This window comes from Lingula anatina, chromosome 5 (assembly GCF_051362555.1).
Source record: "Lingula anatina isolate TDL-2025a chromosome 5, LinAna3.0, whole genome shotgun sequence".
In the NCBI taxonomy this organism is placed as follows: domain Eukaryota; kingdom Metazoa; phylum Brachiopoda; class Lingulata; order Lingulida; family Lingulidae; genus Lingula; species Lingula anatina.
In genome coordinates, this window is record NC_141771.1 from 12,299,605 (window position 1) to 12,317,269 (window position 17,665).

The window sequence follows — 17,665 nt, forward strand, 5'->3', positions numbered from 1 at the left end:
GGAAGAGTGGTTGTGTCATTATTAAGGAAGAAATAGAGCAAAAACTCTCTCCACCCCCCTCTCTCCAAATCCTGTTCTCAGGTGTGCTCTTTGGCCATCTTTAAAGCTGAAATTGGGGGCTTTTATGAAGTGATCTGGGCGCGTATCCAATTTTTTTATAAATGACAGGTGTGGTAGATTTATTTTTGACAAATTTTGGAAAAATCGGAGACGGGTCGATCCTGGGTGATTTTGAGTGATTTTTATGAGGTCCGGATATGGCAGTTTTCTTCAATTTTGACAAGATAGGGAGGAAAAAAATTTTTCTTTCTTGTAGTGATCAGGAGGTGTGTTTGGTCATTTGTAGTGAGTGTAAAGTGCTGGAAGAGTTATTGTGTTATTAGTAAGGTAGAAATAGAGCAAAAACTCTCTCCACCCACCCCCCTTCTCTCCAAATCCTGTTCACAGGTGTGCTCTTTGGCCATCTTTAAAGATGAAATGGGGGGGGGGGGGCTTTAATGAAGTGATTCGGGCAAGTTTCCAATTTTTCTATGAATGTCAGGTGTGGTAGATTTATTTTTGACAAATTTTGGAAAAATCGGAGACGGGTCTATCCAGGGTGATTTTGAGTGATTTTTATGAGGTCCGGATATGGCAGTTTTCTTCAATTTTGACAAGATAGGGAGGAAAAAAATTTTTCTTTCTTGTAGTGATCAGGAGGTGTGTTTGGTCATTTGTAGTGAGTGTAAAGTGCTAAAAGAGTGGTTGTGTCATTATTAAGGAAGAAATAGAGCAAAAACTCCCTTCATCCCCCCCTCTCTCCAAATTCTGTTCTCAGGTGTGCTCTTTGGTCATCTTTAAAGCTGAATTTGGGGGCTTGAATGAAGTGATCTGGGTGCGTTTCCAATTTTTTTATGAACGACAGGAGTGGTAGATTGATTTTTGACACATTTTGGAAAAATCGAAGACGGGTCGATCCTGGGTGATTTTGAGTGATTTTTATAAGGGGTGGATATGGCAGTTTTCTTCAATTTTGGCCAGATAGGGTTGAAAAAAAATTTTTTTTTTCGTTATTTATGAATGACAGGTATGGTAGATCGATTTTTTTACATTTCAGAAAAATCAGAGACGGATCCATTCTGGGTGATTTCTCCACTGAAAAGATTTATTCAGATCATTAAATAAGATATATATTTTTTTTCACATAAATCAAATGCCTGACATGTTAAGTTAAACCAAATAAAAAAAAGTAAATGCACAGTTTTGACAACTTCATCCACATATTTATGTAAAAATCTTTCCTTTTTATAGAAAACATTAAACAATTCAGTCAAATATTATGCTCTTATTCACTTATGTCTTATGTAAAATGGTCATTTGTCTTTCAACTTTTTATACAAATATTTCAATAAAATCATGACTACTGTGAATGGCCTTTTTTGGTTCTACATTTTTCAATTTCTGTTTTACGTATAACCCTTTCTGATGAAGTCTAGTGTCACTGTGAGCATGTTTTTTGGGCAAGTGATAATCTAAATGTTCCACAGAAGGGAGACGCCATTTTGGATAGCGCTTTCGCCTCTCCAATGCGGCTGAATGGTAGGACTGCTTTTCTTGGCTTGTTTCCGCCAACATTGTTTCACTTTTGGCAATTTGGCGCACACGTGGCACCAGCTGCTGTATTGTGTCAGAACGTGGTGAAGACTGTAGAGCATCATAGGTATTTGATCTAGGTCGGTGACAATGGTGCCCTTTGGGTCGGCGGCCTTTACTGCTAGTGCTACTGGCACCACCATGTGCTGCTATTACAGGGAACTTTCTGTCAGATGAAGCCTCAGCACTTGATGGTGAAGTTAGAGTAAGTTGTTGTTGCTTCCCACTTGAAGACTTCTGTGTCACCCTCTGCCCTGGTCCTGTATCTTTTGGTTCTGACATTTGAACATCAGAAAAGTCTGTGAAAGCTAAACCCATATCGTGCACCTTTCCTTTTTCATCTGTCACTTGGAGCTCAATGCTGTCAATACTGTGACAAGAGTCAGCCTTATATTTGTCACCATTTTCACTAACAAATGGAATTTCAGTGTCAAAGTCAGTGACATTATCATCAGGGGTGACGAAAAATCTCACCATCCTGTCCCTGGGACCAGACTGATAGTCCAATTCTGTATCAGAACCCTGGTTGCTATGGCAGCTGTTGCCATTAGCAACAGTTAAGTTATTTCTGTTGTTTTCTATAGCAGCACTAATGTCTCTTTGGGTGGATTGGATTTTTTGTTTTTGGCAGTAATTTTGATCAAACACTGGACTTGACCGTCCACTACCTGCATCAACTAGGACTTTTATTACCTTGTTGTTTTTATAAATGGCTGACCCTCGCTTTTGATAAATGGGGGCAGCACGTGTGCCTAGACCACCGAGGGAAGACGAAGAGCTGACACGTTTCTTTTGTGGTTGGTCATTGGCAGCAATGCCAAAACGTTCCCTCATTGACGTAGCAACCATTAGACTTAGGCGACGTAAAGCACTGGTGTTTGCGCTGGATTCTTCTGTCCTCAATGAATCTGGAAATATACACAAAGTCAAGTAAGTTTGGGCTAATTATAGCAGTGAACATTTTTCTTCATCAGACAGATTTGAATTTTTTTCGCAAGATTTCCTTCTACCCGTAAAATAACCAATTTCTTCTGTGTGAAAAGTCGACAATAATAATAATAATAATCAAATCAAATCCCTACACTTGCTAAAGGCTGGTTAAATAGATCAATGAGAAAATCTATTTGTCCTATTATACTATTTACAATTAGTTGGGACATAACTATTCTAGATTTAAATAAAATTTCATAAATTTTAAAATTTAAACTGGATAGACATTTTCAGATGTAAAACTGCAAACTTAAAATGTTTTAAAAAGTTGATATAAAATGTTATAATGAAGGTATAATCATAGTCAAAACCACATCTGTAATCAAAACACTAACTCCACAACTGGCATCAAGTCATATCTGGACAAAAATATCTAACTGTAATATTATATGACAAAAGGAGAAGTCTTAGAGTTTCTTAAATTCACCACATCATCAATGAGGCTATAAACACAACCAAAGTTGATCTGCAGACTAGGGGACCATTCCCACAGATATTTCGATCTATCTCCCTGGGGAGTCTCACAAAATTGCTATCAAACTACTCGGATTTAACATCTGTCACCCCTAGTAAAACTGTAAGGGGTCTATTATCTTTACCCCTAGCTGATTCGGTAGGCGTGGCAGACATTTAAACCTCTAGAGCTGATAGCAATTTAGCATGAACCCCCAGAGAGTTAGGTCGATCCAGATGGATTGATCTAAGTATGGGAACCCAGTCTAATAGATCCACAGATCAAATATGGCAGAACCACTTGAAAGCATATGGCATATTCCCCATGTGGAATCTATTCAGTGTCTATTAGGGGATTAATTCGCAAGATTCCAAGTGGGTCGGCCATATTTGATCTGCACCGACCTGTTGGTCCACGGATCGACTTGTTCTGAGTGCGTCCTTAGACCCCATTTCCATAGATTTTTAGATCAATCTATCCCCGTGGGGAGTCTCACTAGATTACTGTCAGCTTGGCCGGATTAAGCATCTGTCCCGCCTACTAAAAGCTGTAAGGGGGTAATTAACTATGGTGCCCGCTCGGCTGACTGCAATTTAGCGTGAACCCCCAGGGAGTTAGGTCGATCTAAATCTTAATCTTTAGATCGATCTAAATCTCTGGGAAAGCACCCTTAGAGACTATATTTTGACAGACCTGACAAATCCTTACAGAAAGACATAAATTTTATCAAAACACTTCAGGCATAATACCAACTAGTACTAAAAACAACCACTGCATGAAATCATCTATTAATGAGTTTTATCAAATCAGTTCAAAACTTACATATAATCATTTTCTCATCCCCTTAAATATCAATTAGTACTAAAGGTTAGTATGACTTCATGACATCTAATCAAACATGCATTATTGGTATGTGTACAAACAAACAACTTTGTGTTTTTTAAAGACAAATTTGTATTGAGGATATGATATTGTCCATCCTTCCTAGTACATGCTTTCCCTGACAGGTATCTGCATGATTATGTGAAGCTTAACACCGGCTGCAAAAGTACCAGTTAAGTGTATTCCCTTTTTTGCCAAATTTACCAGTATTCTGTTATCCTTTCCCCAGCAATGACATAGGGAAATGCAGCAGAACAAAACATTAAAAAACTTCCCACAGAGATCGGTAAGGGCTAACATGTATCTGGAGAACGGCTAACAATACATATCCTCAAAATGATAAACTAAAAGCATGTACACTGTACAATGGGCTGTGTTTCTATTTTAAAATATTTCTTGTCAGCTTATTGATTTATTTGATACCATCAGAACACCCTTTGGATTGTTTTGAAATTTGATGAAAAAAACTGTGATATTTAAAATTTATAAAAACAAATGGCATCATTACTACACCAATCCAGTGAACTTAAAAAGTAGACCCCAATCTGCCAATTTCGTGACTATGTTTGCAAGATAGACGGAAATGTTACCCCCCCCCCCCTTTTTACACCAATTGCTCAGAACAGTGTGTTAAAACTGGAACTCTTTTGATTTGTAACTTCTTGCCATAGGACAAGAATTTTACCAACCCCAAATGAACCACATTACACCCTGAATTTCAGAGCCTAATGGAACCCTGCCTCAGTAATAGCCTATAGCTAGGTAAGTTACCCTTAGTGCTCTGAATTTCAGGGTGTCAAAAGTGCAGGTTGTAATGAACATGACAATATTAAGTTGAACCACAGCATGTAAGTAATTAACAACAATAACAATTGTTCACAACTTTTTTGTGAAGTGTATTGAACTACATGCACTACTGTAGTTGGACATGTTCTTGGAATGTGAAAAAGGTGCCACTGTTATCTATCACTTTGGCATTAATCTGACTTCAAAAATCAATTTTGCCCAAGCTACATGGTGCTACATGTTGTTAAAACATGATAGAGGGAGTCCACATTAAAACAAGGCAGCAAAGCTGTCAAATGTACAGACAAAAAGCAGACAATAACAATGCACAAAACAGGCTACTGTCAATTCTGATGCAAAAGTACATTATGCTTAACTGCAAATTCAACATCAAATTTTAATTATGCTCAACAGGTAATACCAATGTAAGTGAAATGTGTAACAAGCGTAAGGCTTCAGGCCCATGGGAGTTTAAGTTCACACTTTGAAAATGCCAGAATGAGAAAAATGAAAATTTCACATAAAACTGCTTAAATTCAATAATAAATGATAACCCATTTGAGCTGGCTTTCTAATTTGAACTGCATGCCAATCCTACAAATCATACTTGTAAGTTGAAAATAATAATAAGTAACATAGTTTTCTTTTCATAATGTTTGTTGTAGCAGTGCAAAAAGATTTTTGTCAATTTTGATGTAACATTACAAAATAAATTACAGAATAATTATCACCAATTTTTGATTATTGACTATAAAGAGCATGGACATGTAGAAAATTTGATTACCATTTGGCTTCATGTCCATGGGAGCTTCGAGTCCCACAATGAATATGCCAACATGATAAAAATGAATAATTCACTAAAATGTATAACTTCCAGAAAAAGAAGCCAATTAGACTGCTTTTCCAACTCAGGCTGCATTTTAGTCCTTTGTTTCTTTTTTGAAAGTTTGACAATCATAAGTAACACGGTTTTCCCATAATGGTCATCATGGCAGCAGCACCAAAATTGTGTTTTCTTCTATTTTAATGCAATATTACATAATGCTTAACAGCATAATGACCATCAGTTTTTAATAATAAAAGATCCGTATCGTGGATTTTCAGAAAATGTGACTAGCATGGGTCTTCAAGCCCGTGGAGGTTCTAAGTCACACCTTGAAAATGCCAATATGTGAAAAATTAAATTTTCACAAAAAACTGATTAACTGCCAAAAAAATTTACCAAATAGTCTGCATTTCCCACTGAAGCTTTATTTAAGTCCCATGTTTCTTCCTGTAAGTTTGAGCACTGTAAGTGACATGGTTTTCCTTAAATGGTCATCATGGGAGCAGTGTCCAAAATAGGGGTGTCTTCAAATTTTGATGCACTATTACATAATGTTTAACAGGATAATTACCATCAATTTTTAATAATAAAATATTAGTATCATGGATATTCAGAAAATGTTCCTAGCAAAGGTCTTCAGGCCAAAGGAACTTCAAAGTTACACCTTGAAAATGCCAGACAAGACAGCACTGTCTTGAAATGTTTTTTTTTCCATTTTTAACAATTTTTTAACATATAACAAAATAAACAATTTACTGCCACTTATATATGATCAACTAAGAAAATTGATGAGATGGGAAAAATATCAATAGAACAGTGTTTATTGTCCAATTTCCTCCATTCTGAGTTTCTGAACATAGTGAATGAATGAATCTGACAAACTGCAATGATATGAGTTTATTTCCATTTTTGAAACTCTATTATACAATACATGATAACAAGTTTACCATCATTTTTACATAATCAACTAACAATGTTGTAAAGATGCAGGAAATGTCAAACAAACACTTTTATGAATCTTATTAGTTAAATAATGAGACTGTTAACATGCCTAAGAATTGAATCTGAGGAAATGTTTAAAAACAGCATAACTTATAAAATAATGGCCCGATTATGCTGATTTTCGAACTTGACCTGCATTTTAGTAAGATTAATTACTCCTGTGAGTTTCATGACAACAGGTCTATCGGTTTTCCTTGAAATGTGTTAACAGTGTTGCACATATGCTAAAAAGTGAAAAAAACAGCATAACTACTAAAATAGTGGCCCGATCATGCTGATTTTCGAACTTGATCTGCGTTTTAGTAAGATTAATTACTCCTGTGAGTTTCATGACAACAGGCCTATCGGTTTTCCTTGAAATGTGTTAACAGTGTTGCATATATGCTAAAAAGTGAAAACACAGCATAAATACTACAATAATTGCCCAAACATGCTGATTTTCGAACTTGACCTGCGTTTTATGAATATTCATCAGCTCTGTAAATATAAAGCCAAAAGGTAAAACTGTCTTCCACTTATCGTGTTAACGATGAAAGTGCACGGCGACGGCGACGGCGACATCGACGGCGACAGGGACGGCGACGACAGACGCAGGTGATGGCAATATGTACAGACACATCTGTGTCTGTACATAAAAAATTACTGTGCTGACAAGTTTGTTTGGTGCAATGTAAACAACAAATCACCACAAAAAAGTGGGAAAATCATCAACTGCATATCACGCATAAATGGGAAAAAAGTGAGAGTGACACAAGGTACCATGACAACATGACGACTTAGCAACTTATTCAAATGACATAAAACATGACAATCAGTGACAGTTTTATGCTTCCATGACAGCTTGCATGACAAGACAACATAGGGTACCATGACAAATACAGTGTAGCTCAGAGTGCATGAGTTAATTAATAAACTGACCCTGGGCATAACATTTAGTGACTATTTCATGCTTTCAACAAAAACTCCCATGACAATATATGACAATATAGGGTACCATGACACATTTAACTGATACTAGGCATGGAATTTGGTAACAATTTCATGCTTAAACATGTAACAACACTGACACAAGATTGCATGCAAGCATCCATATGATATAGCTTACATTTGATACCTTGGTCAGAGATAAGTAGCAATAAAAGAGTAATTAAGAATGAGGCTGGGAAAATGGAAATGGGAAATATTGGTCATAGCAGATTACTTTTAAGCACATCAAATTGTTTCTTCTTTTTATCTAAAATATTTTTTAAAAATATTATAATAAATAAAAATCTAAATATATTTTCTGGACAGAACACTGAAAGAAGGACCTCATGCCAGATAAAAAATAACAGGATTTATATATCTATTTTGGTTGTAGGTACATGTACATGCAGCAAATAATGCACATCCATTAGAAAATTAGTCAAAATTCCCAAAATAGAAGAAGGCAAATTACCAGTATGTATTTCATCTTTCTATCCTGTTTTTGAAGTGATCAGGATTACTTTGAGCACAGTCTAGAGAGAAAATAGAAGGGCTAAAATAAAATTAATGAGAGACAGAAAGAGAGAAATACAAAGATGAAAAATATCAACAAATAGACAAAAGAGTAAACATACAATTTCACACAAGACAGGCAAAGACAGTTGGTCCAGTGTCCTACTTAAAATGCACACTAGAGTCAAGTATATAACTGATATCTTTACAATGTTCACACAAATATGTTGTTCACAACCTTAAAGAAGATACAGAGATATGAAAGCCCCATAGTCAGGATATATGGTTTTAACAAAAAAAAAAGTTCCAGTTTGTTAGCATGCTTGATTGTGCTGGCCCTCACTTTCTGCCACTATATCCTACTAGTAGAGTGAATATTGCCAGAGATTGGGGAAATTACCCTTTTCAGGGCCACAGTTGATTTTTTACTAGTTATTCACAGATACTTCTCTAGCTGGTCCGTGCACATTTCGGTACTGTGAGAGCCGTCCAACAGGAATTTTTGCACACAACAGACATCATCCCTCAACTGGCCTATGGTGAATAGTAAGGGGGGGGGGGTGCTTAAAGAAGGGCCTGTTCAGAACCAGCTGATCCACTGAATAGCTAGATGATAGAGCTTGCATCAAACATGACGTACACTTGTTATTCCCTAACGATAATGTAATGGATTTCTGCCTCGCAAGCCACCCTCCCTGCAAGGGCAGAGTTATTAAATATCTGCAAGCATTCAAGAGGGTTACGCCATATTTGATCATATTTGAGGGGACTAGTTAGTCCATGAATCAAATGGTTCTGAAAAGGCTCTAGGACACCATATACATACTTTCTTGTGTCACCAAGCAGTTAAATCAGGAATGTAGAAATAAAGTTATACTGTTATAGTTCTTTAAATCAAGTGAGTGGTGACAGTATATTTCTTTACCCTGTCTGGGCAGTAACTTCGGTGCAAAGGGTATATTTTTGAACATGAAAGTTGTGCAAGAGTTGTGTATAATTATCATGCCATAACTGGTTATACTAGAATCTATGTATAAACTGTACTCTTAGTACTGGTACTAGTACAAGTATGTGCCATCTATTGCAATCAAACTTTCTGAAATGCATCCATGGTTAATATACAAGATTTAAAAAAAAGCTATACTTTGCATGTATCTGGAACTTATGAGACTCCTGCATATTTCATCTTATCCTATCATACAAACAGCTACATATTCAAACACATACGAATTCAAAAATCACTCCATAAGAAAGAAATTATAAATAAAACAACAGAGGCTGATCCAGAATTATATTAGTCAAAGAGATGTTCTGTTCTCCCTCCCACTGTCTGATATTTTTTTTGAAAAAGATAATTATCCATTGTTGAGGCATTTTGTGGTAATACCAGTTCAACAGGTACAGTAATGACTTCATCTTTTCAATGGGGACAAATTACCAATTTTTCAGAAAATGATTTTGGAATAATAGAAAAATATATGATTTCTATATAGCATTGGTGGTGCTTTACTGTAAAGAATGAAACCGCTTTTCGATTTTGGTCCTACATGACATACCACTGAATCAACATGCATGGTCTAGTTTGAAGAATTAATGACATAAGAAATTACAGTATCTGTCATTTTCACAATTTGTTGCCCACTGAATAGATTGAGTCATCGCCTAATTTTTCTTCTATCTGACCTGAACCTGGTTCTGTTTTCAAGAATTGGAGGAGGGCACCCTGAGTGTCAGAGGTTTGGAAACTCACCAAGCAAAGGCATGCACCTGTGGTATCCAGTTACTAGAAATAGCAAGTGCATGGCTATGAGAGAGAGAGAGAATGAGAGAGAGAGAGAGAGGAGAGGCTAGTTTCCAATGACCTCTAATACTCAGGGTTCTGGTAGGAAGGGTGTTGGCTGGGGCCCCTTGGATTTGCCTTTTTTCCAGCAAACTTGATTACAGTTTTAAAAAGTGACAAAGTAAACAATTATGTCCTATTCAGATTTTGGTGCATTTAGATCTGTTACTGCATGTGAAGATGACATGTAAAGTGATGATAAAATATGAACCAAAACAAAAGCAACAGCAGTGCAAAAAAGTACCTGCAAAGGACTCAACATCCGCATCTGAGCAGCATCCTAGAAGAAAATATCAGAAATTGTTTGAAAAATAAGACCACCTCTATATAAAATCAGGAGTGGATACCATTTTAGACCATGAAACATCAGCATCTTTACAGCAGGTATCCTCACCCAGGAAATGTTTTCTGTAAAAACTCATTTCATCCTTTAAAACATATTAATAAACAAAGGGCATTCAAAATACTTTTTGTACTCTATTTTTGTAATAATTTTCACTTAGACATGTAATATTTTAGAAGTTTGTTTTAGTTTGGTAAAGTATATTGTGCGATTGCAAAAAACAAAGAAAAATTAAAATAATTCTTTTATAATTCTGAATAATAAGAGATAAATGTTAAAGAAAAAAGTGCAGCAAACAAAAAATCAAGTTATTAACAAAATAAGTCTTAGACCACATCTCTAGAATCCCCTCTTAGTATCAATAACACAAAAAAGCACCAGTGTACTACCAATCACCGTGTTCAAATGTATTTTAATTTTTGCATTATGTAATATAAATATATGATCTTGAAAAAGTTATTTCTGATTTTAATTTTCAGAATTTTCAGATTATTGATATGAGGCATATGCTGTATTCAGATCCCTTTTTACATATTAGGGTGTTTTAATACCAATGTTTTACATTACAAAGTAATTACATTTTTCAAAATAGCAGCCGAATATTACAGTAATAACTTAAACCCAAACAGCAGTCTTAATTTTCATACGCAATAAAAATAAAATTGTTAAGTACTTAAAAAAAAGGAAGAAAGAAAAATGTTATGGCAATTGCTGAAGGCTCTCAGAAAAAAAATTAAAAAATCTGAGATGTGACCATCAGTTCATAAGTTTGAAATATTTCAATCTTTGTTAATTTAGTGGAAATGGATCTGAACACAGCTTGTAATACTTACAATGTAAAAACTCTTGGTCAGTTATGTATTAGTTTCAAATCAAACTTCAGTAGCAAAGTTAATGCTATTAAGGATTAAAGCAGGTAATATAACAGATAAGATTATAAAAAGGGGAGATATGAAGTAAATGAAAAGGCAAATAAAATTATAAAGAAAAGATGTTGATTAATAAACAATTTTTAAACTCATTAAATTTATGAAAGCTAAGGTAACATTTGTACACATGCATTAATGAAATAAATGTATGTGACTTAAATTTTTACTTAAACAATCAAGGAGAATATTATAATTTCAATGTGAAATTAAAGTAATATTCAAAATTATCAAGAAAATAAAAATAAAAAATATTAACCAAATAAAGGGGAAAATGAAAAACAAAATCGAAAAATCAAAAATAAATATACTAGTATATGTATACATACGAATTGTATTCATTTTTATTTAAATTACACTTTCACATTTACCAGTACCTATCTATGTACCAGTAAATATCATCTTTAAGCCTAATCATCCTCATCACAAATCTCAATAAACTAGTTATATGGTACATAAGCCACCTGCAATTGTCAAAAATTAGTACAAAAGATCAAACACTGAAGCCCTAGCAACACTGCACCCATTACCATGACAACTGTTACTACGCCAGCACTAACCAAGGCAACAATCTGCCAGAGGGCTGCAGATCCTATTACCAGATGGCACTCTGTTATGCAAGACAAACCCTTTTTCATTTTCCCCACTAGCTGGCTGACTGTCTCTAACAGGATAGAGACTGCTCCTTGCGTCATCTTCTCTGCCCATTTTTAGGTCAACGTCATAATCTACGTGCAAGTACATAGTAAGAGTGAAACACATAATCCTAAAATTGATTACTTTTCTTTAATACCATACTTACATGTACATCACTGCCATATATATATCATGTTCAATAAAACATTCCTCTTTTTTAAATCTTAAAAAACAAACAATGCAAACACTTAACTGAAATCCTACTCACTCACATAAGCATACATCTTATCACTAACCAATATGGGTTCCTACTCTCATAAAATTCAATACATAACTAAGCATTTAGACTAAATTAGTTTACCATCCGAAGCGCATGCATCTAAAAGACCTGCAGTGACATTCAGACTTGACAACCATATACATGTACACTGTTTAACTTGCTCTTCTTACATTCATAAGTTGTTTTCTAAGAGTTTTACAGTTTTGGCTAATTCTAAAGACAGGCAAACTTAATAACATCAAATACAACATTTATTCAACAACTTAAAGAAAAATATACATGTCCATGTAATAGTAATTGTGCAAACAATGGATATACTAGTTGATAATTATTTTTTTGTATTTATTGTTGGTAATGAGCAAGGCCTTTTTCTGTAATACTGACAAAAATGAATGAGCTAAATCAATATCACAAGTACATGTGCCATATTTACAATGACTTGGGGCATTTGTGCATCACATTTTTTTATAATGTAAATTTTAAAACAAACTGAAATTGTTTAAATTTCAATATATGCAGTTTCTGAGAGCACCAGTATTTTCTCTCCTTCTAGTGCAAATGTAAATGTTTATGAATATACTGAAGCAAACTTCAAAAAATATTTTCAGATCTTTGAGTTATATTATATCATTGTCATCATCATCATCATTATCATCATCATCATCGTCATCATCTATCCAACGAAAATTTCTGTCTAGCAAATTTGGTAGGTCTGGCATTATGGCACTCTGATTTATAGCATCTTCTTCATGATTACATTTTTCATCATTCCCCATTTCCCCTTTACCTTCTTCTGTCTCCCCAACATCTCTGAGAAGAGGGGCACATGTATCACTTACTTTGAGCCTTTCGTCTTGTATGGAGTCATCAAGACAGAATGTCACTCTTAATTTGCTGTCACTTTTTACAGATTTGACATTATCTCCAGCAGAATTTCCCAGGATTCCAAGGACAGAAGGCTCGCTGGCCCCTATATGCTGGTTGCTAGGTTTACTGCCTTGTTTTAACTTGAAGCATGACAATGAGCTATCTGTGCTTTTGGGCAGAGTAGGGAGAGAGGCGTTTTTCTCACAGAAATCAAATTTAAGAAACGCAGGTTGGTTGAGCTGTGTTGCACCTTTAATATTATTTCTAATTGCCAACAATGGTAGTTCACCATAACTGGCTTGTTTGACTTTAGGAAAGCTTTTGACAGAGTTAGCAAAACTTCCTGTTCGACTTCTTGAAGGGACAAGCGTATCGGAGGCAGAATTTCTACGTCTTGACTGGATGCCATTTCTTAATGCATGATTTGGTTGGGTTGCAAGCAATCTTCTGACCTGTGGCGAGGCCTGAGTGAGCGATGTCACAGATCGTGTTGTGCTGAGAGTGTGAAACACAGAATGTGATGATCCACCTGTGATAGGCCAATTGTGAGCAGGAAAAGCAAACAGATAATCTTTACTGTAGCAAAGGAAAATACTTTGATTGGATTCCTTTTCAAAAAAATCACTTGGGACCAAAAGTTAGTTGGTCTCAACTTAAAACCCAAAATTTAGCTCTACTCCACAGAATATATCTCCAGTAGTCTACTAAAATAAAGTCCCAAAAGAAGCTTTTTTTTTTTTTTTATAAAACAGGCACATTTCAGAAAAACAAATTTTGATTTATCATGGCTCAAAAAAGACCTATTTTTTTTTCTTGAAGTTAAAAGTTCCCTTTGATCTCAAGTCCTTTTTGAAACAGGTCCATGGGAGGTTTATATAATGGATACATTTCCAGTTCACAGTCAATAATTACAGTTTGAAGCATCATTGCTGCTTCCATCTGGCAGAAAAATAATTATGTTCAAGATCAAAATCATTAGAAACTAGTAGCTTTTTGACTAAGATGTGACAATATCTAAAACTTTTGTTTTATAAGTATTCCAAAATGCAAGTCTAAAATTCTCATGATCTGTGATGTTAAAGGCTATTGATATATATGTATTCAATATTTCCGTTAAATATATCATACATTAATCATAACTACTTGCTACCAGTAGAATTTAAAAATAGAATAAAATGAAGACTTCCCAATTACTTCAGTTCATAATTGCCAATTTATCTGTAAATATCACTTGAATCATGACAAAAAATTACATCAACAATGAAAAACTTCTGGCTGACAGACACTTGCAGTTGAGGGATATATACAAAACTCTTTCAAAAGTACATTGTACAAATATCTACAAACAGGTATAAAATGGTGTAACCAACAATTAGTCATAAAAACATCACTCATCACCACGCGATTATGTTCCAGGTTTCAAAAATTGATAAATTACTAAAATCTACACACACACACACAATCAATTTAATTAGAAAACAGTTCTGATGATGAGCAATGTTGCAGTGGAACACCAACTTCTACTGTCAGCAAAATATTCCAAAATACAAAACAACATGAGGGATATTTAAAATATAAATAAGTGTGGTACCAAAAATTGAACACCTTTTTTGACTCATAGTTATTGTACTCCCTGCCATATGGGACAAACATTTTGTTGAATTAAGAGAGACAGGGTTTATTTTCCTGAAAATTTCAACACTTTTACCCTTGATCACCAGGGTGCACCAAGTTAAAAGCCACTCACAATTTACAATCAAATCTAGAAAAAATTTTAGTTTGCATTTTTAATCCTTGAGTCACTCTAATAACAAAGGTGGAAACTGTATGATGAACTGTGCTCATGATGATAAAAATGGAAGTTGAAAAACTTCAAAATTAAAAAAAAAAAAAAAAAAAAAGACTTTTCTGAAAGTTTTAGATAAGATATATTTTGGGATTAACAAATTTAGTGAAATTTTCAGGTAAATAATTTTTTTATAATAAAAATCTAAAAACTCACTGTGTGACACAGTTTAAACAAGTTTACATATATAATAATACAATACAATAAGATGACCAACATCACAGTTTGCAAAATATCACAGCCGTTTGTTTACATACATCATGTTGTAAACAACACCTGACAACATTGGTATACTGACAGCCAAAATACTTGAAAATACAAAAGCACATAGAGATGACAGACCTGTGAACAATAACTGAAAATCCACCCAGCACTATTTCAATTAAAACAATTTTTAGACTTATTGCAGGAAGAATTTTATTCTTGGGACCTAACCCCTCAGCCATAATGGGAGTTAAAAAGAACTGCCCCTTTCGCAAATGTCCACTCTGAATCAAAAACTATATATGAGTTTTATGCCATTTTGTAAGTCAGGTCAAATGACAGGTGAAAAGGTCCACATTCTAAGAAAAAGAACCCCACCCCTTTGAAATTGCTGGCTAAGTAAGGGCCTTCATGAGACTTAAATTAATGTCCAACAAGAAGACCTATTCTCGGGACAAAATGATAGTCTAGTGGTCAGGTTGAAAAACAGGATTGTGGGTAAATTGATGGAAAACAAATGTTACCCAAAGTGACCTTAATGGTTGATTGCAATCAAGCTGGGATTAGTCTTGAAATAGTTTTAATGAAAACAGTGCTGGCTGTGGCCTGATGCTTACAACAGTAAATCACAGAGGAGGACACAGTTATCATGAGCATCTCTTCATGTTACTGACACATACAATACTGTAGTTATAAAAACATCTAAAAAAGGGGTTGGGGAATAAATTCACAATATTGAAATATAAAAGTTTTGTACATACAATTTGCTTTCCTAAATGTCTCCCTTGCTAAAAATTGAACACAGTAAGCATAAAGGTTTAAAATATAAACAGCTACTTAAATATTCAATATGCAGACTCATTTTAAATTCAACTTTAGTCAAGTATATATCAAACATTAATGACATCTCTGTCACATCCTGACACAATCCTACATCTCAGCAATCACAATCATACCAGAGCACACTCCACATTGTGCAAATCACAACAAACACATTTAGTTTAAGTCTCTGGAACAAAAATAGACAATGTGATAAAATCATGGGGAAAAAGAGGGAGGGGGGGGGGGGCTGATGGATAAGGAAAGCCTTTTCTTTAAACTGGGTCTGCCCTCCCAAAAAGAACAGTTTTTAAATAACCTATAAGCATGAGCTCACTAGCTTTACCTATAAAGGGTTGTGGTTTTATGCAGGAATTAGCAATTGAAATTTTTTCTTCAAAATATAACTTGGTTTCATTATTGAAAAAATGTGTTACATGTATATCTCTTGCATTTCTGGTATTATCATTTAGATATCAGAAATGAATGAATATATTTAGTTCATAAACTTAGCACCAACACCAACCTGTAGGCTGGTGGGGGGGGGGGGGGGGGGGGTTAAATAGAACTGCTCTTTTGGTTAGGAAACAGATCTGCTCTCACTCAAAAATGTACCTACATATACCTCCTTTGCCAAAATTGTCAATTTGGGCCAACTAAGCTGGTAAAAAAGACACCCCTTTATTTAAAGAACCCCCTGCCCCTTGAAACTGCTGGTTACACTCTTCCAACATCTCAATTATTCTTCAACCTTTTGTAGGCTTCTTTTCCTGCCAAGCTGAGGGCAATACTCAGAAACTCTCACCACATATTCATATATATATGTACACTCTGCGTGAGTGAACTCTACAAGTACACTAAAATCCCATTTCCTGACTATATAGTACACCCTGTTGTATCTGGTCTCACTGACACCAATGGAAACAGCATCAATTATGCAGTGTCTCTTAATTCAAGGGCAATTGATTCAAATAATTAACACCTTCACAAATGCTTCAGGGAAGATCAAACACCCACTCCACCTACTAATCAGGTGCCATTTTAAAGAAAACAGACTAATCACAATTACACGATTCAATGACAGAAAAATGCCAATTAGCCAACATTTCACAGTAATATACATTTATCAGTGATCTACGTCGCGAGGCCAGCAATTTCAACTGGGGTTGTTTCTCTGAAATGTGAATCTTTTTACTCCCTAAGTTGACCCAGTTGACAAAGTAACAGTCAAATGGCAGAGAACTTCGATCAAATTTTTATACATGTGAGGATGTTTATACATTCTAATTTGGGATTTACCTGTATATATTTCATCACTAAAAGCTCAGATGATTTGCAAGATAATGATAGGACAGAGACAGCGAGAGAGGGAGAGGTTCAATCAAATTCTCTGAAGAGGTCCATTAATTTCATACCACTAGGGACACATTGATATTAATGGCACATATTACATCAGCCACTTCTCACTGATCTACTGGGACATACATAATTTATATTCAATTACCCAAATAACATATTTTGATGCACAGGAAACACTTAAGCTTTATTCCCAGGTGCCCTTTCTGATCCCATTTCCCACCAAAGCAAGTGTGCAGTGTTCATTCCATTAGCTTGCTTTACAGAAGAAAATTTGTAATTTCCCCGCAGAGTCCACATGTATCATGGTACCGGAACTGAATTAAACCCTGTGGTTTAATTAAGCTAGGGTGGGGGTTGAACAGAAGGAGATAACGGAGAGACTATTTTAGTTGAGGGGGAGGGGGCGGGGGAGGGGGTCCTGTGAGATGGAACTTGATCAGCCAAGAAAAGAATGACTGAATCTACATCTTGTAAGTTAGGTGATAAATAAATAA

The 17,665-nt window shown here is 35.1% G+C and overlaps 1 protein-coding gene across 7 annotated transcripts in view; it reads right to left on the bottom strand.

The window, feature by feature from the left end:
• Positions 1-1,116: 1,116 nt before the first annotated feature.
• Positions 1,117-17,665, bottom strand: part of LOC106170308 (uncharacterized) — a 48,890-nt gene continuing 32,341 nt past the window's right edge. For 5 of the 7 annotated variants that reach the window (XM_087013360.1, XM_087013361.1, XM_087013362.1 and 2 more), the window contains 3 exons: positions 11,721-11,888; positions 10,136-10,171; positions 1,117-2,540 (listed from right to left, as the gene is read on the bottom strand). In XM_087013360.1, the coding sequence (XP_086869486.1) occupies positions 1,372-2,540; positions 10,136-10,171; positions 11,721-11,888 (1,373 nt within the window). In that variant the 3' untranslated portion in view covers positions 1,117-1,371. The remainder of the gene's footprint in view (positions 2,541-10,135; positions 10,172-11,720; positions 11,889-17,665) is intronic. The other 2 variants (XM_087013365.1, XM_087013366.1) reach the window with 2 other exon arrangements.